This window comes from Astyanax mexicanus, unplaced genomic scaffold, assembly GCF_023375975.1.
Source record: "Astyanax mexicanus isolate ESR-SI-001 unplaced genomic scaffold, AstMex3_surface scaffold_72, whole genome shotgun sequence".
In the NCBI taxonomy this organism is placed as follows: Eukaryota; Metazoa; Chordata; class Actinopteri; order Characiformes; family Acestrorhamphidae; genus Astyanax; species Astyanax mexicanus.
The window spans coordinates 17501-32991 of NW_026040082.1; the positions used below are offsets into that span (position 1 = coordinate 17501).

Consider the following 15491-nt stretch of genomic DNA (forward strand, 5'->3'; position numbering starts at 1 on the left):
ATCCACTGTTTACATATCTTTTGCACTTTCTGTTTGGCTGACATCAGTTATCCTCACTTTATGCACATCAACTGGTTCATTGTCTATTGTTCAACTGCACTACCTCCACTCTCCATTACACACACGCACACACACACACTAATGACTGTACTTTTATACATTTATACTCTACTAGTATACAGTAGATATAATAATAATAATAATAATAATAATAATAATAATAATAATAATAATAATAATAATAATAATATTGTGGATTGGAGTAAAAAATTGAGAAATTTAAAGAGAAAAAGCTGAACTTACTCCTTTAGCTCATCCATCTCTTTCTCCTTCAGCTACACCTCCATCCTGCATAGAGAGAGAGAGATATTAAATGTTAATATAGTTCAAATAGTTCTGTGAAGCTTGTTAAACTTTTTTCATTAAAATATAAATAATTCATAAATGAACTCAATATAGTGTGTGTGTGTGTGTGTGTGTGTGTGTGTGTGTGTGTGTGTGTGTGTGTGTGTGTGTGTGTGTGTGTGCCTCTAAGATGGAAGCTGGTACAAGACTAGTGCGTCTCTACAGGTTCAGACAAACACACACACACACACACACACACACACACACACATACTGTAAGGCATGTAACTGCAGGTGCAGCCTATTCAGTGTGAGAGAGTTTCTGTGAGTGTGTATGGAGTGTATGTGAGAGTGGGAGTGTGTGTATGGGAGTATGTATAAAGTGTGTGTGTGTGTGTGTGTGTGTGTGTGTGTGTGTGTGTGTCTGTGTGTGAGAAAGTGTGTGTGTGTGAGTGTGTGAGGGAGGGAGAGAGGAAAAGAGGTACACACACACACACTCTCTCTCTCGCTCTCTCTCTCACACACACACTCCATACACACACACACACGCGCGCGCTTGTATCTGCAGCACAGTTAACCTCTCAGATTCTGATCAATATCTGATGGATAAAAATACATTTCAGTAAAACAGAGAGAAATAAAGGCGCGCGCGCCGGAACTCACCCGCTATCCTGCACTTCTGAAGCGCTGCTACCAAGGCAACTCGCACGCGCTGCGCAGTCCCGCGGTCGCCATGACAACACGCGTGTAAACTCGCCAAACCGCGCGAGGACAAAACTTTCTAACTCAAGATCACACACACTCTCACACACACTCTCACACACTACACACACACACACAATTACACTCTCTACACTACGTCTCTCTCTGTGCGCCTGCGCGGCGTTCGCGGAGCGGGTGGAGTGTGTGTGTAGTAATTAAAGAATGGGAAGCGCGCGCTCTCTTACCTGGATCCTTAGAATCGCATAATCACAAAACCACAGAATCGCTGGGTTAGTAATCGGGGGTTAGTTTAGTGTTTGGGCGTGTGAGGGGGTTAGTTTAGTGTTTGGGTGTGTGAGGGGGGTTAGTTTAGTGTTTGGGCGTGTGAGGGGGTTAGTTTAGTGTTTGGGCGTGTGAGGGGGTTAGTTTAGTGTTTGGGTGTGTGAGGGGGGTTAGTTTAGTGTTTGGGCGTGTGAGGGGGTTAGTTTAGTGTTTGGGCGTGTGAGGGGGTTAGTTTAGTGTTTGGGTGTGTGAGGGGGGTTAGTTTAGTGTTTGGGTGTGTGAGGGGGGTTAGTTTAGTGTTTGGGTGTGTGAGGGGGGTTAGTTTAGTGTTTGGGCGTGTGAGGGGGTTAGTTTAGTGTTTGGGCGTGTGAGGGGGTTAGTTTAGTGTTTGGGTGTGTGAGGGGGGTTAGTTTAGTGTTTGGGCGTGTGAGGGGGTTAGTTTAGTGTTTGGGCGTGTGAGGGGGTTAGTTTAGTGTTTGGGCGTGTGAGGGGGTTAGTTTAGTGTTTGGGTGTGTGAGGGGGGTTAGTTTAGTGTTTGGGCGTGTGAGGGGGTTAGTTTAGTGTTTGGGCGTGTGAGGGGGTTAGTTTAGTGTTTGGGTGTGTGAGGGGGGTTAGTTTAGTGTTTGGGCGTGTGAGGGGGTTAGTTTAGTGTTTGGGCGTGTGAGGGGGTTAGTTTAGTGTTTGGGCGTGTGAGGGGGTTAGTTTAGTGTTTGGGTGTGTGAGGGGGGTTAGTTTAGTGTTTGGGTGTGTGAGGGGGGTTAGTTTAGTGTTTGGGTGTGTGAGGGGGGTTAGTTTAGTGTTTGGGCGTGTGAGGGGGTTAGTTTAGTGTTTGGGTGTGTGAGGGGGGTTAGTTTAGTGTTTGGGCGTGTGAGGGGGTTAGTTTAGTGTTTGGGCGTGTGAGGGGGTTAGTTTAGTGTTTGGGTGTGTGAGGGGGGTTAGTTTAGTGTTTGGGTGTGTGAGGGGGGTTAGTTTAGTGTTTGGGTGTGTGAGGGGGGTTAGTTTAGTGTTTGGGTGTGTGAGGGGGGTTAGTTTAGTGTTTGGGCGTGTGAGGGGGTTAGTTTAGTGTTTGGGTGTGTGAGGGGGGTTAGTTTAGTGTTTGGGCGTGTGAGGGGGTTAGTTTAGTGTTTGGGCGTGTGAGGGGGTTAGTTTAGTGTTTGGGTGTGTGAGGGGGTTAGTTTAGTGTTTGTGTGTGTGAGGGGGGTTAGTTTAGTGTTTGGGTGTGTGAGGGGAGTTAGTTTAGTGTTTGGGTGTGTGAGGGGGGTTAGTTTAGTGTTTGGGTGTGTGAGGGGGTTAGTTTAGTGTTTGGGTGTGTGAGGGGGGTTAGTTTAGTGTTTGGGCGTGTGAGGGGGTTAGTTTAGTGTTTGGGCGTGTGAGGGGGTTAGTTTAGTGTTTGGGTGTGTGAGGGGGTTAGTTTAGTGTTTGGGTGTGTGAGGGGGGTTAGTTTAGTGTTTGGGTGTGTGAGGGGGGTTAGTTTAGTGTTTGGGTGTGTGAGGGGGGTTAGTTTAGTGTTTGGGTGTGTGAGGGGGGTTAGTTTAGTGTTTGGGCGTGTGAGGGGGTTAGTTTAGTGTTTGGGCGTGTGAGGGGGTTAGTTTAGTGTTTGGGCGTGTGAGGGGGTTATTTTAGTGTTTGGGCGTGTGAGGGGGTTATTTTAGTGTTTGGGCGTGTGAGGGGGTTAGTTTAGTGTTTGGGCGTGTGAGGGGGTTAGTTTAGTGTTTGGGCGTGTGAGGGGGTTATTTTAGTGTTTGGGTGTGTGAGGGGGGTTAGTTTAGTGTTTGGGCGTGTGAGGGGGGTTAGTTTAGTGTTTGGGCGTGTGAGGGGGTTATTTTAGTGTTTGGGCGTGTGAGGGGGTTAGTTTAGTGTTTGGGCGTGTGAGGGGGTTATTTTAGTGTTTGGGCGTGTGAGGGGGGTTAGTTTAGTGTTTGGGCGTGTGAGGGGGTTATTTTAGTGTTTGGGCGTGTGAGGGGGTTAGTTTAGTGTTTGGGTGTGTGAGGGGGTTATTTTAGTGTTTGGGTGTGTGAGGGGGGTTAGTTTAGTGTTTGGGTGTGTGAGGGAGTTAGTTTAGTGTTTGGGTGTGTGAGGGGGGTTAGTTTAGTGTTTGGGCGTGTGAGGGGGTTAGTTTAGTGTTTGGGTGTGTGAGGGGGTTAGTTTAGTGTTTGGGTGTGTGAGGGGGTTAGTTTAGTGTTTGGGTGTGTGAGGGGGTTAGTTTAGTGTTTGGGTGTGTGAGGGGGTTAGTTTAGTGTTTGGGTGTGTGAGGGGGTTAGTTTAGTGTTTGGGTGTGTGAGGGGGTTAGTTTAGTGTTTGGGTGTGTGAGGGGGTTAGTTTAGTGTTTGGGTGTGTGAGGGGGTTAGTTTAGTGTTTGGGTGTGTGAGGGGGTTAGTTTAGTGTTTGGGTGTGTGAGGGGGGTTAGTTTAGTGTTTGGGTGTGTGAGGGGGGTTAGTTTAGTGTTTGGGTGTGTGAGGGGGGTTAGTTTAGTGTTTGGGCGTGTGAGGGGGTTAGTTTAGTGTTTGGGTGTGTGAGGGGGGTTAGTTTAGTGTTTGGGCGTGTGAGGGGGTTAGTTTAGTGTTTGGGCGTGTGAGGGGGTTAGTTTAGTGTTTGGGTGTGTGAGGGGGTTAGTTTAGTGTTTGTGTGTGTGAGGGGGGTTAGTTTAGTGTTTGGGTGTGTGAGGGGGGTTAGTTTAGTGTTTGGGTGTGTGAGGGGGGTTAGTTTAGTGTTTGGGTGTGTGAGGGGGTTAGTTTAGTGTTATAAGATACCTATAATTTAATTTGCCTAAAAATATTTAAGACTTAATATTAGTTAACTATGATCAAATAAATGTCAAAATCAAGGCCGATATAAAAAGATGGAATCTGATCTCATCGCTGGACATTAGTTCAGTACAGAATCAATTAAACAAAACATTCTCTTTGTTTCAAAATGTGATGCACTTCAAGATATAGATTGTTGACAGAAATTGTAGGATGGAAGAGATTATATTATCCGCAGATATCCCAATCCAAGCAATGATAAAACATGTGATTAAAAACCCCTGAGAAAAACTAAAAAATCTAAAACTATCTAAAACAATCTGAAATAAATGTAATAAAGAATTACAATTTACAGGGTATGGAGAAAATACTGAGATAATAATTATTGTATAATTAAAATCTTTATATCAGCTTATGATTTACACACTTAGAAATACTAGATCATAGTGTTATATTATATTACATTTAGTGGACACTTTCATGCAAAGTGACTTAGAAATAATGATGTAGAGCTGGTAATAAACTGAGTTTTATAAATTAAATAGAATTTAAAGTTAAGAACGATGTGTTTTTATGAAAATCGTTTTTCCCTCAGTTTAAACTTTCGCTCACTTTGGGCTCCCGACCTTCTGATCTCCAACTGTAAGAAAATAATCTTCAATTAAAAATATCAGCAAAAGAAATATCATCCTGCAGCTTTAACCCTCCTGTTCTGTTCTTTTGTCAGGAACAGCAATGGTTTTCCAGGGTCATTTTGAACCGGTGCATCTTTAATTATCCAAAAAATGATCTGAAACCCAGAACAATCCTAAAAGTCAGTGTGAATATTTAATTATTAACCCCATTATTAATTATTCTATCAATATTAAGTGTAATGGTGTTTCTTACCTCTAACAGGTAATGCTACAATTAGGATAATTTACTCATTTTTCATTAAAAAATACATGTTCACACTTTTTAATGTTTCACTACTTTATTTTACTTTATTACTTTTGAAAGACCAACATATAAAACAGTAGTTTTACATAACATTAAAACATACCATTGCAATTTAGTTTTAGTTTTTAGTTTTGCAGGGGGTGGTTGTTGCAAATATGTGAGATGAACCTTTTTCATATTATATGTTTATTTAACTAATTAAGGCAAATTCACCCAGAATATAACAGGAGGATTAATACATTCCTAAATGCATTCCAGAAACTTTTTACCTATGTTTAGTTTTGTTATTGAACCTCAGTAGGTAAATTTAGCACTATTGGGGAAAACGGAGCTAGCTAACTGAGGTAAATTTAAGGTGTTTAATAATGTTAGTCAGCTTGGTTAAGAAAGTGGCTAATCTAGCTAAATAACTCTCAGTTCTCCCCCAGAAAATGAAGAGCAGTCACTAATTTTAATATTAATTCATATAAATATTATTAATCTAAATATATAATTGGTTTCTAAAGAGAGCTAAAATAGCTTGCTAATATAAACAGAAAATGTGTATATAAAATATATAACTACATTTTAAATAACCTAAACAAACCAGCCTTGGAATTTAATAATATTTATTCTCCTTCACAGCAATACCCTAACCCAGCAATAAATTAATACATATAAATAAATAAATAAAACCAACAAACTAGATCTGGAATAAACCAGTGGCAGACTTCATAAGAAACAAAACATTTTTAAAAACTTAAGCACAAGTTGCTCCTAATAAAATATTCCTAAAGTATAGCAGTTCTGCATAAAATGAGAAAAAAATCAAACGGTGGGGAAGCTGAGCGTTCTCAGCGAGTCCTGAGATCAAACGAGTCCTGAGATCAAACGAGTCCTCAGATCATACGAGTCCTGAGATCAAACAAGTCCTGAGATCAAACGAGTCCTGAGATCAAACGAGTCCTCAGATCATACGAGTCCTCAGATCATACGAGTCCTCAGATCAAACGAGTCATCAGATCAAACGAGTCATCAGATCATACGAGTCATCAGATCATACGAGTCCTCAGATCAAACGAGTCATCAGATCAAACGAGTCCTCAGATCAAACGAGTCCTGAGATCAAACAAGTCCTGAGATCAAACGAGTCCTCAGATCAAACGAGTCCTCAGATCATACGAGTCCTCAGATCATACGAGTCCTCAGATCAAACGAGTCATCAGATCAAACGAGTCATCAGATCATACGAGTCATCAGATCAAACGAGTCATCAGATCATACGAGTCATCAGATCAAACGAGTCCTCAGATCATACGAGTCCTCAGATCATACGAGTCCTCAGATCAAACGAGTCCTCAGATCAAACGAGTCCTCAGATCAAACGAGTCCTCAGATCATACGAGTCCTCAGATCATACGAGTCCTCAGATCAAACGAGTCCTCAGATCATACGAGTCATCAGATCAAACGAGTCATCAGATCATACGAGTCATCAGATCATACGGGTCCTCAGATCATACGAGTCATCAGATCAAACGAGTCCTCAGATTAAACGAGTCCTCAGATCAAACGAGTCATCAGATCATACGAGTCATCAGATCATACGAGTCATCAGATCATACGAGTCATCAGATCATACGAGTCATCAGATCATACGAGTCATCAGATCAAACGAGTCCTCAGATTAAACGAGTCCTCAGATCAAACGAGTCATCAGATCAAACGACTCCTCTGATTAATCGACTCCTCCTCATCTCTCTCTCTCACACACACACACACACACACACACACACACACACACACACACACACTGCACTCTCTCTCACTGTCTAACGGTGAATTTACACTGCTCCGACGCGACAACGCACAGCGACGGATCCCATTCATTTTCAATGGGAAGCGCCGCCTCCGTCAGACGCAGTCGCGCGGTGCATCATGGGTCCGACGCGTCGAGAGCGGGGGATGCGATGCGATGAAAAGTTGAGCCGAGCTGAACTTTATGCAAATGAGTCCGTCCAACGCAATGCGTCTATCCAATCAGAGAGCAGTTGTTGGCCTGTAACGCGTCCTCAGCGCAGCGCATGAAAACATTTTAGTTCCGCTTTCAAGCGTCCGGAGAAGCCTGGAAGAGAAGTTTCAGGCTTCCCTGTTCTTTATAAAATCCCCGCTGATTCACAGGGACTCTGTCAGCGAGGAGAAAGGCTGCTGTGATTGTTGGAGTCTCTGGTGGGTTTTTAAAATATTAATATGTAATTTAATTGCTGTTGTCAGCTTATATACTGCTCACTAGACAGTGTAATGAAGCTCATTCAAACATTTATATCAATAAAGACACATTTATATTTATTAATTATTGGAAATAATAAAAGCTTATATAAAAAGCATTTCCCATTTATTAAAACGATTCAATTGGACGACGCAGGGAACGCCTTTGTCACGCCCACATGCGACCGGTTGGAGGGGGGTAGTGCGACCGTGTGCGTTGTCGCGTCGGAGCAGTGTAAATTCACCGTAAGAGTTTGGAGCTTATGGTTTCTGTTCTGTAACCAAAGTTAAACTCCTGAAGTTTGGACTTCTTGAATGACATCTGCGTTAACTGTTTTGCAAAAGGGTGTGAAAACTGTGTTAATCCAATGAGAATGGGTTAACACATTTACAAGAGGTGTCTTCTGCTCTGCTGAGATGGTGATGATGAAGACTGAGAGGTTCCCAGTTTCTTCAAACAGGTCAAAGCAATCAATAAAAACTGTAAACAGAAAGAACTGAATGAAAACGTTAGAAAAGCCCTGACTAGATATTTTTAAATCAAAGATTAAATATTTGTTCTTCTGGAATGGCACATTCGTGATTTTTTTTCCTTTATTGCAGTAATTGCATTAAATCGTGTATATGTATGTATGTATGTATATATATATATATATATATATATATATATATATATATATAGAGAGAGAGAGAGAGAGAAACAAGTATTTTAATCTTTGATTTAAAGTCAGGGCTTTTCTAATGTTTTCATTCAGTTACTTCTGTTAGGAAAGTTTGTCACCTTTTTTTTAAATACTATTAAATGTATATTATGATCATCTGTTGTTAATAAATGAAACTAATCTGTGTGCTTGCTTTATGGAAAAATAATTTTTTATGATATTTGTATTATGGGTATAAATAAGCGCATTCGCCCTGTAACACGACTTTCTGGAATTAGTAGTTAATGAGCTGTGAATTTTAATCTCTGTGGTAAAATCAGCCTAAATTTGGCTACGTTATCATATTACCTTATATTTTAGATAAATTAATCCACATTTTAATATTAGGAGATTTCATTATTATTATAGGTCTAAGGTAGCTAACGCTAGCTAGCCTAGCTACATACCCCTAAAAGTATTTAATGCTAGTTCAGTTAGTTAGCTAGCAGGTTGGCAAGCTAATTTCAACTAGTACAGGTACACATGTATCCTAGTATCCTGTAGTTGGTGATGGACTGGATGCCCTGCCATGGTCCCGCTTCCTCTCGCAGCGCTTTTTATATTTATCAGTGCTAACTCTCGAAGCTCTGCCCAGAAAACATCGCTATTTTTAGAAGGGTCATCTGGCTTTCATAGACCTTAATTTAATTCTGTGTTTTAATATGAAACATATATTTCTAAAAAATCTGTGTCTGTCTAAAATTCTCATCTCCAATATGTTCTGTTCTTATGCTAATAATATGATATGATTATAATAATAATTATTATTATTAACTTTAATTTTTTATGAGAATTATTTTAATAACAAAACCTGCACTGTGATGTTTATAATAATACAAATAATAATAATAATACATATAATTTTTTTTCAGGATACTCAGAGTTGCTTTTGTCACTAATTTCTAATGATGCTGTTTGATCTGATGATGCACGCTTTAAATAAACAGCAGCCAAAATAGCCACAGCAGTTTTTCAAAACCGCAAGTTTATGATATTTATATCAGTATTGTTGATTAAGTAACGTCAGTTTAAGGCAGAGTGAAACAAGGCTAATAATTCTTTAGCTTTTTCTGTTCTTTATTCTGTCCTGATCCTGATCTGATGATGTATTTAGAGGAAGTGAGCTGTTTTCCATGACGAATACGATTAGCTTTAAAGGGTTAATTACGCTGATAATGATCAGAGTTTGCCTGGTTTGGGGAAATGAGGCTATTTGTGTTTAACTGCTGTTTTTCCGCACTGTTTCCCACAGGTTGTTGGAATCGGTTAGGAAAATGTGATTACAGTCACTTTTAATAAATAATCAAAATCATAAAATAAGCAAAGAAAAAACATTAGAATTTACACTACATTTAAATAAAGAAAGCATTTACAATATCAACAGTCTATTTACGATTTTGATAAATAAACTATTTCTGATATTCTGGAACTTTATACTAAAACAATTACAAACCATGAAATAAACTGGGATTCAGTCTGAACTGAACTCTACCTACAGTTTTCCTGGAACCTGGAATTCACTCGTACTTTCAGTGTTACCTTATTATCTAATGATCCACAACTGGTGCTAAAAACATACATTACTTATTTACAGGCATTATTAGCTGCACAAAACATCTACATCTTCATCCTTTCCCAGGAATCCCATCATAATAACAAACAGAAACACGTTTATTAATCATTTAAGGAAAGCTATAACTCATAATAACTAACTGTTAAAACTGCAAAAATAAACCAGGAGCAGGACAAACTGTTTTCCTTTTCCTTTTTATGTTTTAATTTCGAATAAGTAAAGCTTGCTTATAAACTCACTCCTCATACAGTGTGGATTATATTCAGAGGTAAGTGTTAATATATGTCATATAATATATATGTGAATGTCTTTCATTACTGGTATTATTGTTTTGTACTACGGAGCCTCTTAAGGGACAAAAAATATTACTACTGACCACAAAAAAGTACATATCTGGTGTTCACCTATTAGTAAGTGGTGCTTACAACATTTTAAAGGTATAAAGTTTATATGTGTCTAAAAACATAACATTTTAGATAAATATATAAAAGGTTTAGAAACTTGTGCTTTCCTTGGAGAGATAATATCAGTGTGAATCATGAATATTTATGAGAGCATGGAAACTTTTAGAACTCATGCACGCTTCACTTCACTCTGAGATCCTGGCTTCTGATTGGTCAGAGTGTCTAAACAGTATGATATATGATGTTCTGTTTGTAGTCAGGTTGTATAAATAGTGCTTTTCTGTCCACCTTCAGCAGGATCGAGTGTGCAGAGAGTTACAGGTGAAACTTCAACACAAAGAGATTTTTGTTGAAACTGAGAAAATGATCCTAAAGGGTGGATTCCTCCTGTTCCTCGTCCTCGCCGTGACTGCGCAGGGTGATTACGAACCGGCACTGAGACAAACTCGTTTTATAGCCAGCACTCCATGTAAGTTTTCTACATAAATTCCTAAAAGTGTTATTTCAGTTTATTAAGAGTTTATTTGTGTGTTTAGCAGTTTTTGAACTTGTTTTCTCCTCCTGCAGCGGAAGTGACGCGCTGTCTCAGCAGTGCTCTGCAGGTCGGCTGCAGTGCGTTCGCCTGCCTGGAGAGTTCCACATGCGACACTGACGGCATGCACGACATCTGCAACATCTTCCTCAATTCTGCAGCAGTTTTAAACACAGAGGTAAAAATTCAGGAACATAAAATACAATTTTGAGTGTGCTTAAACAAAAATATTTGGATTGTAATATTTATTCATGTTTATGAGAGAAATTATCATTTCAAATGTATGTGGGTCAAAATATATATAATATCTCTAACAGGGCAAGACCTTTGTCAAAGAGAGCATCAAGTGCATTGCTAAAGGCATCACTTCCAAGGTTCATCAGACCATCCGGCGCTGTGCCGCCTTCCAAAACATGATCACTGAGGTGCAGGAGGAATGCTACAGCAAGCTGGGCATCTGTGGAGTCGCACGTTCTAACCCTGATGCTATTGGAGAAGTGGTTAAAGTGCCCAAACATTTTCCAAACAGGTAAATCCAGAGTAAATGAAATGGATGTGGGCTAGCCTGGACTAGTCATTTGTAAAATTAGAGATTTTAATGAGATAATTATAATGTATTCTGAGGGATGTGTAACTGTGTGCTGCAGGTATTACAGCACTCTGCTGCAGAGCCTGATGGAGTGTGATGAGGACACGGTGGGCGTGGTTCGGTCGGGGCTCGTGGCTAAACTGGGTCCAGACATGGACACTCTGTTCCAGCTGCTGCAGAAGAAACCGTGCTCTGCTGACAGCGAGACAGACGGTCAGGACAGTTTCCGCTGGCCCCTTGGACCCCCGACCTTCAAGATCCAACCCAGTTTAAACAACAGGGACCCAAATCATCTTTTTGCCAGGAAGCGTTCAGTTGAAAAATAAAACACTGAACCAATAAGATACCTTATATTCTGCCATTGCTTAAACACACATTGTTATTCTGCTTATAAATTTAAGTGATATACCATAACTTCATTAATTAGCACAAGTCTGTATATATATATATATACAGGTATTTATATTTCTCTTTGACACTTATTTTCTTAGTTTATAATTTATTTAGTCTTGACCGTCTGTTCGTTTTGTTAATGTAATTTTGTAAATGTTTAAATGCTTCTTACAGCACAGACAATAAAATTATTCCTTATGCTGGACGTAGGAATTTTGATGGCTTAAAATGTTTGGTAACAGCTGTAGTTTTTTTGCTGAATTATTAATATTAATAAACATGTTTTAAAAATATAAAAAATAATATTGTTGCTGCCGTTGTTTACAGGGCTTTCACTTATAAATCAATCACAAAATCACTCATAAGTAGAATTTCTTTAATTAACTCATAGTTTGTGTTGAAATTCACCACAAAGCCAAGCTCCACTAATCCCCTCACCACTACTCTCCTCACCACTAATCCCCTCACCACTACTCTCCTCACCACTACTCCCCTCACCACTACTCCCCTCACCACTACTCCCCTCCCCACTAATCCCCTCCCCACTACTCTCCTCACCACTACTCCCCTCACCACTACTCCCCTCACCACTAATCCCCTCCCCACTAATCCCCTCCCCACTACTCTCCTCACCACTACTCCCCTCCCCACTAATCCCCTCCCCACTAATCCCCTCCCCACTACTCTCCTCACCACTACTCCCCTCCCCACTAATCCCCTCCCCACTAATCCCCTCCCCACTACTCTCCTCACCACTACTCCCCTCACCACTAATCCCCTCCCCACTACTCTCCTCACCACTACTCCCCTCACCACTACTCCCCTCACCACTACTCCCCTCACCACTACTCCCCTTCCCACTACTCCCCTCACCACTACTCTCCTCACCACTAATCACCTCACCACTACTCTCCTCACCACTACTCCCCTCCCCACTACTCTCCTCACCACTACTCTCCTCACCACTACTCCCCTCCCCACTAATCCCCTCCCCACTAATCCCCTCCCCACTACTCCCCTCCCCACTAATCCCCTCCCCACTAATCCCCTCCCCACTACTCTCCTCACCACTACTCTCCTCACCACTACTCCCCTCCCCACTAATCCCCTCCCCACTACTCTCCTCACCACTACTCCCCTCACCACTAATCCCCTCCCCACTACTCCCCTCCCCACTAATCCCCTCCCCACTACTGCCCTTCCCACTACTCCCCTCACCACTACTCCCCTCCCCACTACTCTCCTCACCACTACTCCCCTCACCACTACTCCCCTCACCACTACTCCCCTTCCCACTACTCCCCTCACCACTACTCCCCTCCCAACTAATCCCCTCCCCACTACTCCCCTTCCCACTACTCCCCTCCCCACTACTCCCCTTCCCACTACTCCCCTCACCACTACTCTCCTCACCACTACTCCCCTCACCACTACTCCCCTTCCCACTACTCCCCTCACCACTACTCCCCTCACCACTACTCCCCTTCCCACTACTCCCCTCACCACTACTCCCCTCCCAACTAATCCCCTCCCCACTTCTCCCCTTCCCACTACTTCCCTCACCACTACTCCCCTTCCCACTACTCCCCTCCCCACTACTCCCCTTCCCACTACTCCCCTCACCACTACTCTCCTCACCACTACTCCCCTCACCACTACTCCCCTCACCACTAATCCCCTTCCCACTACTCCCCTCACCACTACTCTCCTCACCACTACTCCCCTCCCCACTAATACCCTCACCACTACTCCCCTCACCACTACTCCCCTCACCACTACTCCCCTCACCACTACTCCCCTTCCCACTACTCCCCTCACCACTACTCTCCTCACCACTACTCCCCTCCCCACTAATACCCTCACCACTACTCCCCTCACCACTACTCCCCTCCCCACTAATCCCCTCACCACTACTCTCCCCACCACTACTCCCCTCCCCTCTACTCCCCTCCCCACTAATCCCCTCCCCACTACTCCCCTCACCACTACTCCCCTCCCCACTAATCCCCTCCCCACTACTCCCCTCCCCTCTACTCCCCTCCCCACTAATCCCCTCCCCACTACTCCCCTCCCCACTACTCCCCTCACCACTAATCCCCTCCCCACTACTCCACTCCCCACTACTCCCCTTCTCACTAATCCCCTCCCCACTACTCCCCTCACCACTAATCCCCTCCCCACTAATCCCCTCCCCACTACTCCCCTTCCCAGTAATCCCCTCACCACTACTCCCCTGCCCACTAATCCCCTCCCCACTACCCACTACTCCTCTTCCCACTAATCCCCTCACCACTACTCCCCTCCCCACTAATCCCCTCACCACTACTCCCCTCACCATTACTCCCCTCCCCACTACTCTCCTCACCACTAATCCCCTCCCCACTACTCTCCTCACCACTAATCCCCTCCCCAGTACTCCCCTCCCCACTCCCCTCCCCACTACTCTCCTCACCACTAATCCCCTCATCACTACTCCCCTTCCCACTAATCCCCTCACCACTAATCCCCTCACCACTACTCCCCTCACCACCACTCCCCTCACCACCGCTCCCCTCCCCACCGCTCTCCTCACCATTAATCCCCTCACCACTACTCCCCTCCCCACCACTCCCCTCCCCACTACTCTCCTCACCACTACTCCCCTCACCACTAATCCCCTCACCACTACTCCCCTCACCACTACTCCCCTCACCACTATTCCCCTCACCACTACTCCCCTCACCACTACTCTCCTCACCACTACTCCCCTCACCACTACTCCCCTCACCACTACTCTCCTCACCACTACTCCCCTCACCACTACTCCCCTCACCACTACTCCCCTCACCACTACTCCCCTCACCACTACTCCCTATTGGGGAAAATGGAGCTAGCTAACATTAGCTACATTTCCTGAGGTAAATCTTTATTTATGGTAGTTAGTTCAGTAAGGAAGGAAGCTAACCTAGCTAAGTAACTAGTTCAGTCTTCCCTAATAGTGTTAGATTTATGTAGTGAAGTAAAATAACTCAATTAAACACACAGATATAGTTTACTGACTGTATTCAGAAATGTGTTACAGCTTCAGCTAATTAACTTATTAGCTAGCTACGAAGCTCAGGTTTAGCGGGAAAGTTTTTACATTACATTACATTTGGCAGATGCTTTTGTCCAAAGTGACTTACAATATCAAATCAAATCAAATTTATTTGTATAGCGTTTTTTTACAACTGGTGTTGGCACAAAGCAGCTTTACAGAAACATGATTACAGGACAAAGAATCAGGCAAAACATTAAACATAGAAAATACAGAATACAGAACCCCCAGTGAAAAACTCCCTCAGAGCTGCAGGAGGAGGAAGAAACACTGGGAGGACCAAGACTCACATTAAAGGGGGACCATCCTACCACTGGTCAAACAGCTTTTAAATTAATTTTAAAAAGTCTTTATACATCCATATAGGTTTTATATATTCAGGTGTATAGCAGCTCCACTAATGGCTTGGATGTAATCAGTAGTGGAGAATAAGATGGTCGATGAGCAGCTGATCTGTGGTGGGTGGTGGAGAAGAGCTGACTTCAGAAACTTCCAGTCTGGCCAGACAGAGGACATGAGAGCCTGAGGGTCCAACATCGGTATCGGGTCAGACAGGTGGGCAGTCAGTAACTCGGAGGAAGGCAGAGAGATGGAATTAGTTTTGACTGGATTTATGTAAAACAGAGAATATAAAACATTATCAGAGTGTGGCAAATGACTCCGGCAGAACTGAATAAAACAGCCTAACTAAAGGCAGAGAGCCAGAAGGTAACATAGACATGGAGGCTCCCTGAAACACTGGCATCCACCCACTCCACCCTCCACAAACCTGAGTGACCGTGTGCAGTGGGAGAACAACAGCACCAGCATCTCAGTTTACCCACAATTCCCTCTGTCCATGAACCCCTGGATCTGCAGCCTTATCTAAAGTAGGGATGTCCCGATCCAGCTTTTTGAACTTCCGATCCGATACCGATATTTATTTGCACTTCCGATCCGATACTGATACCGGCCTATCCGAGCATG

At 42.9% G+C, this 15491-nt stretch overlaps 1 protein-coding gene across 1 annotated transcript; it reads left to right on the forward strand.

Moving 5' to 3' along the window:
- The first annotated feature begins 10240 nt into the window (after positions 1 to 10240).
- LOC125798654 (stanniocalcin-like) lies at positions 10241 to 11691 on the forward strand. Its single transcript, XM_049474194.1, has 4 exons — positions 10241 to 10404; positions 10503 to 10645; positions 10785 to 10996; positions 11115 to 11691. The coding sequence occupies exons 1-4, from the start codon at positions 10299 to 10301 to the stop codon at positions 11380 to 11382; spliced, it is 729 nt and encodes a 242-aa protein (XP_049330151.1). The 5' UTR covers positions 10241 to 10298; the 3' UTR covers positions 11383 to 11691.
- The last annotated feature ends 3800 nt before the right edge of the window (positions 11692 to 15491 follow it).

What these genes read in the sequence shown, in the direction of transcription:
- LOC125798654 (XM_049474194.1), top strand. Translation starts at nt 10,299, where the DNA reads ATGATCCTAAAGGGTGGATTCCTCCTGTTCCTCGTCCTCGCCGTGACT. An exon ending in CAGCAGTTTTAAACACAGAG is followed by an intron (nt 10,646 to 10,784) that starts GTAAAAATTCAG and finishes TATCTCTAACAG; the next exon opens with GGCAAGACCTTTGTCAAAGA. An exon ending in CCCAAACATTTTCCAAACAG is followed by an intron (nt 10,997 to 11,114) that starts GTAAATCCAGAG and finishes TGTGTGCTGCAG; the next exon opens with GTATTACAGCACTCTGCTGC.